This window comes from Pristiophorus japonicus, chromosome 14, assembly GCF_044704955.1.
Source record: "Pristiophorus japonicus isolate sPriJap1 chromosome 14, sPriJap1.hap1, whole genome shotgun sequence".
NCBI lineage: Eukaryota > Metazoa > Chordata > Chondrichthyes > Pristiophoridae > Pristiophorus > Pristiophorus japonicus.
In genome coordinates, this window is record NC_091990.1 from 79,410,117 (window position 1) to 79,420,926 (window position 10,810).

At 50.0% G+C, this 10,810-nt stretch overlaps 1 protein-coding gene across 1 annotated transcript; it reads right to left on the reverse strand.

Moving 5' to 3' along the window:
* Positions 1-2,626: 2,626 nt before the first annotated feature.
* Positions 2,627-10,375, reverse strand: LOC139279417 (protein FAM180A). The gene is made up of 3 exons (XM_070898528.1): positions 10,217-10,375; positions 7,654-7,724; positions 2,627-5,122 (listed from the first exon to the last, which is right to left on the reverse strand). Exons 1-3 carry the CDS (start codon positions 10,308-10,310, stop codon positions 4,787-4,789), a joined length of 501 nt encoding a protein of 166 aa, XP_070754629.1. The 5' UTR covers positions 10,311-10,375; the 3' UTR covers positions 2,627-4,786.
* Between the last annotated feature and the right edge of the window lie 435 nt (positions 10,376-10,810).

Genomic DNA, 10,810 nt, shown 5'->3' on the forward strand with positions numbered 1-10,810 from the left:
TTAGCAGGCGGGTGGAACCCCTGTGAACGAGTGTGGTCAGGATCTATTGGCCAACAGGAGGCTTGATAAGTGGCTTTGTAGGGAACCCCCTTGGATTCTGAGCATCCCCTGTTTGATTATCTGCACTGCTCGTTCCGCCTGGCCATTTGAAGCCGGCTTGAACGGTGCCGTTATGACATGGTTAATTCAATTGCGGCCATGAAGTCCTGGAATTCAGTGCTCGTGAAGCACAGGCCATTGTCGCTGACCAAGACATCCGGTAGACCATGGGTGGCGAACATTGCCCGTAGACTTTCTACCGTGGCAGAGGATGTGCTTGAATTTAAAATGGCACACTCAATCCATTTGGAGTCGTCGTCTACGACAACCAAAAACATTTTTCCCATGAAAGGACCTGCATAGTCCACATGGATGCGTAACCATGGCTTGGCGGGCCAGGACCAGGGGCTAAGGGGGGCTTCCCTGGATGCGTTGCCCAGCTGAGCACACGTGTTGCATCTGCGAACACAAAGTTCCAGGTCTGCATCTATCCCTGGCCACCAAACGTGTGACTTGACAATTGTCTTCATCATGACAATGCCCAGGTGCTCATTGTGAAGTTCTCTGATAAACACTTCTCTGCCCATCTGGGGCATGACTACTCGGTTTCCCCACAGTAGGCAATCGGCCTGAATCGAGAGTTCATCCTTGCGCCGATGGAACGGTTTAAATTCCTCAGGGCATGCACCGTACGTGGCTGCCCAGTCCCCATTCAGGACACATTTCTTAACTAAAGACAGTAGCGGGTCTTTATTTGTCCAGTCTTTAATCTGACGGGCTGTCACAGGTGAGCCTTCGCTTTTGAAAGCTTCAACAACCATGACCATCTCAGCATCATGCTCAGTTGCCCCCTCAGTGGTGGCTAGTGGGAGACTGCTGAGTGCATCAGCGCAGTTTTCAGTGCCCGGTCTGTGCCGAATTGTGTAGTCATAGGCGGCTAACGTGAGTGCCCACCTCTGTATGCGGGCTGATGCATTCGCATTTATGGCCTTGTTGCCGGCCAAAAGGGACGTTAGGGGTTTGTGATCTGTCTCCAGCTCAAATTTCCTGCCAAACAGGTACTGGTGCATTTTTTTTACTGCATATACACATGCTTTTCTACCATCCCGTACTTACACGGGTCAGACAACGTTAACAGTTTGTAGGAGCCATAACAAATTGCGTGCTCTATCAAAAACCCTTTTCTGGTTCTCCCCCCAGACCCAATTGCGACCTTTGCATCGGAGCACGTGTAGCAGCTCTAACAGCATGCTCAATTTGGGAAGAAAGTTACCAAAATAGTTCAGGAGCCCCAGGAACGAACGCAGCTCCGTCGTGTTACGGGGTCTGGGTGCTCTCTGGATCGTTTCCGTTTTGGACGCAGTAGGTCTGATTCGGTCTGCTGCTACCCTCCTCCCCAGGAATTCTACCTCTGAAGCTAAGAAGACGCACTTCGCCATTTTCAGTCGCAGCCCTACCCGGTCCAGTCTGCGTAGCACCTCCTCCAGGTATTGGAGGTGTTCTTCATTATCACGACCCGTGATGAGGATGTCGTCTTGAAAAAGCACCGTCCTTGGAATCGACTTGAGGAGGCTTTCCATATTCCGTTGAAAGATCGCGGCGGCCGAACGAATCCCGAACGGACATCTGATGTACTCAAACAACCCCTTGTGTGTCATGATTGTGGTCAACTTCTTCGACTCACTCGCCAGCTTCTGGGTCATGTAAGCTGAGGTCAGGTCCAATTTTGAAAAAAGTTTGCCACCAGATACCGTTGCAAAGAGGTCCTCCGCTCTCGGTAGCGGGTACTGGTCTTGGAGTGACACCCGATTGATGGTGGCCTTGTAATCACCACATATCCTGACCGACCCATCCGCCTTGAGCACCGGCACAATCGGGCTTTCCCAGTCACTGAATTCGACTGGCGAGATGATGCCTTCCCTCAGCAGGCTGTCCAATTCGCATTCTATCTTTTCCCGCATCACGCACGGTACCACTCTGGCCTTGTGGTGTACTGGCCTGGCGTCCGGGTTTATGTGAGTCACTACCTTGGCCCCCATGAAAGTGCCTATGCCGGGTTGAAATAATGAGTCAAATTTGTCCAGGACTTGTGAGCATGATACTCGCTCCACAGAAGAAATTGCATTGACATCGCCCCATTTCCAGTTCGTGAGAGCAAGCCAACCCCTCCCCAGTAGTGCGGGACTGACCCCCCGGGACAATCCAGAGTGGCAACCTGTTCTATGAATCTTTGTGGGTCACGACTACCATGGCGCTGCCTAGCACCGGAATGATCTCCTTTGTATATGTCCGTAGCTGTGCGTCAATTGGCAATAATTTTGACCTCCTGGCCTTGGACACCCACAACCTTTCGAACTGTTTGATACATCAGGGACTGGCTGGCCCCCGTGTCTAGCTCCATTAATACTGGGATGCCATTGAGGAGCACTTTCACCATTATTGATTTCCCCCAGTATTCATTTGGCCTCGTAGGGCTTACATCGGGCCCATCCTCCTCGTACATCAACCTGGCTGCAGGATTCCTGCACCTACGTGCCAAGTGACCGCTGACGTTGCAGTTTCTGCAGGTGTATTGCTGATACCTGCAAGCTCTGGCTGTGTGTTTGCCTCCACACCTCCAGCATGAGCTGGAGGCTCCGTTGTTGGAAACAAAAGGTCCATTACTAGTCGATCGTCTCTGACTGTCTCTGTAACTGTCCTTAAGTGCACCATTAACAGGTGTTGATGGCCCCATTACTGACCGCATTGTCCATTGCGATGGCATGAATCGCCGTTCAGCTAGCCATTGTCTCTGTTGAATTTCCCCTTTGGGTTCGACTACATGCTGGGGCATGTCCGATTGCCCTTGTCTGCCTGGAGAACTGTGTGCCACGTTAACAATATTGACTCCCTGGTCGTTTGCCGCAGTTGAGCCAAGATTTTTGTCATACATCATCCTGGTCTCTTCCTCCCCTGAGATAAATGTCTGGGCTATCAGAGCCGCCATTTCCAAGGTTAAGTCTTTGGTCTCAATCAGTTTCCTGAAAACCTCAGCGTGCCCGATGCCCTCAATAAAAATGTCTCGCAGCATCTCCGCTCTGCATGCATCTGGGAACTTACATAGGCTCGCCAGTCGCCGGAAATCTGCCACAAAGTCTGGAACGCTTTGCCCTTCTCGCCGCCGGTGCGTGTAAAACCGATGTCTCGCCATGTGCATGCTGCTCGCCGGTTTAAAGTGTTCCCCGATCAACTTACTGAGCTCTTCAAAAGTCTTGTCCGCCGGCTTCTCTGGCGCTAGAAGGTCCTTCATCAGGGAGTACGTTCTGGATCCACAGACCGTCAGGAGATGAGCCTTGCGTTTGTCGGCCGAATCCTGTCCCAACCATTCCTTAGTGACAAAACTTTGCTGTAGTCTCTCAATAAAATCATCCCAATCATCACCAACACAGTATCTCTCTTCTGTGCTGCTAGTGGCCATGCTCGTGTGGTTTAAATCCCAGTTTCTCGTCGCCAATGATAAGTCCTTACTATACAGTATAAATGCACATGAGGCCCATAGTTGAGAGGTCACTCTGTGACCAGTTACCTTTATTACCAAGACCTCAAGTGATGAAGGTGGGTGGAGCTTCCCCTTTTAAACCTGAAAGTCCAGGTTAGGAGTGTCTCCCACAATTTCGCCCCTTGTGGTCAATGTTCTTAAGGTGTACAACTTAGGTCAGCTTATACATGGGTTACAATGATAGTTGAATACATGACAGAGATGGTCGGTAGTTTGCAAGGATGGAGGGGTCGAGGGTTGGTTTTTTGAGTTGAGGGGTGATGACGGCAGATTTGAGGGAGAGAGGGACAGTACCTGAGGACAGAGAACCGTTAACAATGTCGGCTACCATGGGAGCCTGAAAAGGAAGTTGGGTGGTCAGCAGTTCGGTGGGAATAGGGTCAAGGGAGCAGGAAGTGAGTCTCATGGTCAGGATGAGCTCGGCAGGATAATGAGAGGAGATTGGAGAGAAACTGGAGAAAGATGCGAGGTCAGGGCTAGGGCAGGGAGGATTGTTAGAGGAAGTTTGGTCTGGTGGGCTAGGGGAAGGAAGGGAAGAGGCAGAGGCAGCTGAGAGAGAGTAAAATGGTTTTAGGAACTTATTGGGGGCCTTTATCTTACCCCTCACTGGTGTGCTGTGAATCACATGATGTGCTGGGGTCAGCTGGTGAGATGACAGGTCGGTGGCAGGAAAGCATGGCTCACCGTGTGTTTAAAGAAGGAAAAAGATGAACTTGCACTAACACAACGTCTTTCAATCCTCACAATGACCCAAAGCACTTTACAAGCAATGACGGGCTTTGGAAGTGTTGCTGAGGTAAAGCAGAAAGCATTTTACTGTGAGTTGGAGTAAATAAGGATTGTTGAGGCCAGGCGCAGGGTTTGGCGATGTTTGTTGTTGTATATAGAGAGCGTAACAGATATAGATATTTGTGAGGCGAACTCAACCCTTACATAATCAGTGTGGAACAGCACGTTGCTATGGCAACAGGCTGTCCGTCTTCCTATAAAACTCTGTCAGAACAACAGCAACCAACGATCAGAGTGTGAGACGGACACAGTCTGGAGCATCTGGACACTGATTGGCCAAGTCGCACTATAGCATAGAGCCAAGCTTTGTTCAGTTCGCTGATCTCATGTCCTGTAATAACTGGGTTACAATCATAACTATTCAATAGAGCAAGACACTGTGTCCTCACAGCCTGGGTTCTGAAGGCAGCTGTCGATGGTCTAACACATGACCACCTTCTCGGACAGATCGTGGGTTATTGCAGCCACCAGCTGACAGAAGGGCCCAGCCCAGGCCTGACGCTCGGTCTGATTGCTGCGCTGCGCTCGATGAGCTGTGTACACTGCTGCCAGCAACAATTGTTCAAAGGTATCCATTTCCAAAAATTCTCCTGCTCTTGAAACAACGGCCAGCCTTTCCTTGATGGCGGTGGGAGTCTTTGGGACATATATGTTCATTATGTTGTGGAACACTTTGGCTGAGCGCATTGAAGATAGTTCCTCATCCTTTAGAGTAACAGTGCTGTCCTCATCAATCGCCAGCCCCCCTAACAAGAACTGAACAAACAGGAGCAGTTACACAGAAAACAGAACTTCACAACCTTTCTGTACAAAGCAACGCGGGTTCCGTACTCTGATACTTTCATAATCTATCGTTCATAGATTGTTCCAGAAGGTGGGAAGAGGGAGCCCTAGGCCTAGCTCAGGCCTGTGTGTGGACCCCAGGCCCAGCTCAGACCTGTGTGTGAACCCCGGGCCCAGCTCAGGCCTGTGTCTGAACTGTGGGCCGAGCTCAGACCTGTGTGTGAACCCCAGGCCCAGCTCAGGCCTGTGTGTGGACCCAGGGCCCAGCTCAGGCATGTGTGTGGACCCAGGGCCCAGCTCAGGCCTGTGTGTGAACCCCAGGCCCAGCTCAGGCCTGTGTGTGAACCCCTGGCCCAGCTCAGGCCTGTATGTGAACCCTGGGCCCAGCTCAGGCCTGTGTGTGAATTGTGGGCCCAGCTCAGGCCTGTGTTTGAACTGTGGGCCCAGCTCAGGCCTGTGTGTGGACCCAGGGCCCAGTTCAGGCCTGTGTGTGAACCCAGGGCCCCGCTCAGGCCTGTGTGTGGACCCTGACTTGAATCACTGTTTTGACAGCCGATCAGGGTGTGCCTGGAGAACTGGCCTTGCCCTGAGCGTTCTCTCCGACTGCCGGCCCCTCCTGCCTCTCAGATGTTTTGATTCTCCTATCGAGCCTGGATATTGTGTGCACTGCAGGACGTTGCTGGGCCTAACCCCTCATCGCCAGCGTTACAGTGTGTTACAGCGTGACAAGTAACCGAGGTCTCACCACACTGCCGTCACATAACCCCAGCAGAGCGGGAGCGGAAGCTGCTCCCAGCAATCTGCTGGCCACGGAAACTGAAGCTGGGGCTGGGGCCAGCAACACAGTGCATCCTCCAGCCAGCTGTGCCAGGTGATGGGAAAGGTAGCTGCAGCAGGGGGCCAGGACTAGTCAGTGCCAACTCTCCCTATCATCCTCATCCATGGCTGAGTGCAGCACCTCCCCCTCTCCCTCCCTCTCCCCGATCTCGTTCCCCAACACCAACTTCATCCAGCACTGACGGCCAGGTGGGCTAGCTCCGATCTGAAGCTGCTGTTGACTCTTACACACCAGATTACACAGTGCGCGCCATCACTCCTGAGATGCTCACAGGTACGGCCTTTGACAGGTGCCTGTACAGGAATTGTGTACATGCACAGGACAATCCCACAAAGTCCAGCCTAATGGTAGTGAACGGAAAAGAACCATGAGCTGCTGATGTGCTGCACTGTGATTTCTCATTTTAAATAAAACAGGCTGTGGGTCTGGGACTGGAAACACAGGGAGCGATCCCAGAAATCAGCTCTGGAACACACAGCAACAGGCCCAGCTGGAATTCACTATTACAGTGTAACCGTTTCCTGCCTGTTATAAACTTACATGTGGATGTTGCTATATGTAAAAGAGCATGTGTGTGTCTTTGTGTGTCTTAGTGTGTCTTTGTGTGTCTGTGTGTGTCTGTGTGAGTGTGTGTGCATATGTGAACACGTGTGTCTGTGTGAGTGTGTGTGTGTGTGTGTGTGTGTGTGTGTGTCTGTGTGTGTCTGTGTGTGTCTGTGTGAGTGTGTGAGCATATGTGAGCATGTGTGTCTGTGTGAGTGTGTGTCTGTGTGTGTGTCTGTGTGTGTGTCTGTGTGAGCATCTGTGAGCATGTGTGTCTGTGTGAGTGTGTGTATCTGTGTGTGTGTCTTTGTGTGTCATTGTGTGTCTGTGTGAATGTGTGAGCATATGTGAGCATGTGTGTCTGTGTGAGTGTGTGTCTGTGTGTGTGTCTGTGTGTGTGTCTTTGTGTGTCTGTGTGTGTCTGTGTGTCATTGTGTGTCTGTGTGAGCATATGTGAGCATGTGTGTCTGTGTGAGTGTGTGTGTCTGTGTGAGTGCGTGTGTCTGTGTGTTTCTTTGTGTGTCTTTGTGTGTCATTGTGCGTCTGTGTGTCTGTGTGTCTGTGAGTGCATGTGTCAGTGAGTGTGTGTGTCTGTGTGAGTGTGTGTGTCTGCGTGTGTGTGTGTGAGCATGTGTGTCTGTGTGAGTATTTGTGTGTGTGAGTGTGTGTGTCTGTGGGAGTATGTGTGTGTGTGTCTGTGTGAGCATGTGTGTTTGTGTGAGCGTGTGAGTGTGTGTGAGTGAGCGTGTGTGTGAGTGTGAGTGTGTCTGTGTGTGTGAGTGTGTGTGTCTGTGTAAACTTCCCAGTGACCACTTATTAGATATAAACATATGGTATGAGCACACGTGTACATGTCTATATGTACTTACATGCATTTTTGTGTATAAACAAATGAAATAATATGTGCGTATGTATGTTTGCATGTACACGTGTCTATGTAAATATGCCTGTATGCATCAGTCTGTGATTCCATGTGTGTATCTGCACACTCACACGCCATACGTGTGTATGTGCATATTTATGATCACACACAGGCCTGTGTGTGGGCACATGCCTGTGTATACATGCCTCTGTGAGTAAACATGTGTCATTGCCATGATCAGCAGAGTCTGAGGAACTATACCTCATACATCAGGAAGGTGTTCCCAACATCTCGATGAAACATAACGTATTGACCTTGTCCCCGAAACGGGTCTGCAACCAATTAACAGGGAATTAGCACACCGTGTATCAATCTGGTACACTCCTTCCCCGCCCCCCCCCCACCGCACCCCCGCCCCCCCGCACCCCCCCCCCCACCCCCCGCCCCACCCTGACACATTGATCTATGCTGGGCATTAACATCAGCTCATCGACCAAAACCCCAGCAAGACCACCACTGCACAGATTCCCATCTGAACCCGACGGCAATTAAAGCACAGGGTGAATACGAGTCAGTGATTAACTCTAGTGTGTAAATACTGTCGGTGATTAAATCTAGTGTGTAAATACTGTCAGTGATTAACTCTAGTGTGTAAATATCATCAGTGATTACATCTAGTGTGTAAATACCATCAGTGATTAACTCTAGTGTGTAAATATCATCAGTAATTGAATCTAGTGTGTAAATACCGTCAATGATTAACTCTAGTGTGTAAATATCATCAGTGATTAACTCTAGTGTGTAAATACTATCAGTGATTAAATCTAGTGTGTAAATACTATCAGTGATTAACTCTAGTGTGTAAATATCATCAGTGATTAACTCTAGTGTGTAAATACTATCAGTGATTAAATCTAGTGTGTAAATACTATCAGTGATTAAATCTAGTGTGTAAATACCGTCAATGATTAACTCTAGTGTGTAAATACTATCAGTGATTAACTCTAGTGTGTAAATATCATCAGTGATTAACTCTAGTGTGTAAATACCGTCAGTGATGAAATCTCGGGGTGAATCCTGTCAGTGATTAGTGGGTACGTATTGTGAATAATAAACACGATTGGATTAACACGCAGCAATGGAATCTGATGGATAAAGACTCAGTAATTGAAGGTACAGCATGTGTACCGTGGGGTACGTTGTGGGTCTGCAGGTCGCCATGGTTACTAACGGATACGTTGGAGCAGGGTCAGAATTTGACTAAGGACCCTGTCGACTGCCCAGCACAGTGCCTGAGTCCCAGCTCTGGAAGAGACTGCAGCTCTCACTGGGACCTTCGCTCGTTCGCCCCAACTCAATTGTGAATTGCTTCATAAAAGCCTGGCAGCTATTGCCAAGTCTGTGGGCGATAATTCGGTCACGTCTCTGTTGTAGCGATAATCCAGGACGAGCATCTTGAAAAGATTTGCGCCGCCCGCCCAGAAATTTGTCAGAGTCGGTTGAAGAACCGACAGGGCCGCTAAATCAGCCGTTGCACACCAGAGCTGGGGCGGGGGCAATATCGGGAGTTCAGTCGGTTGAGTTTGCAGACCCATTGCTCATGCGCGGAACTCCAAATCAGATCCCGGGAAAAGCCGAGTCTTAAAGGCACAGCATAGTAATGCTCCCATTAAGGTTTTCAAAATCACTTGTTTTCAACCTGTGCTGTTACGCCTGTCTGCCACTGCAAACTCAGAGGCTCACGCACCGTGCTCTAGATCATAAGAACATAAGAAATAGGAACAGGAGTAGGCCATTTAGCCCCTCGAGCCTGCTCCGCCATTCAATAAGATCATGGCTGATCTGATCATGGACTCAGCTCCACTTCCCTGCCTGCTCCCCATAACCCTTTACTCCCTTATCGCTCAAAAATCTGTCTATCTCCGCCTTAAATATATTCAATGACCCAGCCTCCACAACTCTCTGGGCAGTGAATTCCACAGATTTACAACCTTCTGAGAGAAGAAATTCCTCCTCATCTCTGTTCTAAATGGGTGGCCCCTTATTCTGAGACTATGTCCCCCAGTTCTAGATTCCCCCACGAGGGGAAACATCCTCTCTGCATCCACCTTGTTGAGCCCCCTCAGTATCTTACAAGTGTACTTATATGTTGCACTGACTGTGAACTCCGAGGAAAGCAATTCCTCATCCCTTTAAGTTTCCGCCAGCTAATGACTCTGCAAACCTGTACCGCCCGTTTTTCCAGATGGTGTTCTTGGTGGGTGCTCAATGAGGCACCGCACCTCATTTACCGACCGGGCACAAAGGAGGTGTTGCACCAGGACTGAGGTGAGGATCGGAGCGAATGTCAGCAGCCAGGTGCTACTGGTTTGCGCCTCCGATGAGCCTCTAATGAATTTTCGTTCCGGGCGCTAAACACCGCGCTCCCGGTCAGTAACCTCTTACGCTCCCATTAACACCCCCTCTGGCCGCTAACTGAGGTGTTAGACAACCGAGAATCCAGCCCTTTGTGAGATGGGGGACTCGTCCTGCCCCGCTGATTCCACAAACCCTTCCTGGGTCTATCGATCCCCACCGCCCTGTCTCTTTATCCTGTACACACAGCGAGCAGCTGGAGAGTGGTGTTGGGATGTTCCTGATCCCAGATCCCTGGCATTACTCCCACTGTACGAGAAGAGAAACTCACGGGGGAAGGAAGTAACTGAGCCCGCAGCGCAAAATGCTCAAAAGAAATGAGATTGAAAAGGAAGAGAAAGGAAGGGTGGGCTAGAGGAGTGCAGAGCGATGGTGAAGCAATCTCACAGCAGAGGAGCAAAGATCTCACCTCCCTCAGTCTTCAGGCTGTTTGTTGTGCACACACTCGCAGTGAATGAGAGGCAGACCATCAGGGTCCAGAGCAGTCTCACTCCCATCCTCATCCTCTTCCGATCGGAAACCTCTCAACCCCTTGCAGCACTCTGAACTCCTGCTCTTCCTCCTCTCCCTCCACACACTGACTCCTGAACGCATTCCTGTTCCCTGAATCACACACACAGCTTGGCAGCAGTTAGCTGGGACTGGGATTCAAGACGAGGCCCTGGCAAGTAATGCTCTCCCTGGGCCCTCTGTTCCACTGTCCATTTTAAATAGAACTGCGTTGCCAGTAGATCGAATCCTCCACACCTCTTGGCAATGGCATAACCGCAGCAGCAATGGAGAGAGCATACGCTGTGGTACAAGGAATAATCTATTCAGAAACCGCTTCTATTTAGCAGAGTGTGAGAGTGTAGGGACAGAGGTGAAAGGGAGGTTATTCATGGGTATAGAGTGTGCACACACCAGACATTTTTGTTGGGAGTTGCAAGAACCAACAAACACTTGTTCAGACATTTCAGCTTTTACTACACTAACAACTGGCATCAATTGAAGAGATGCCACA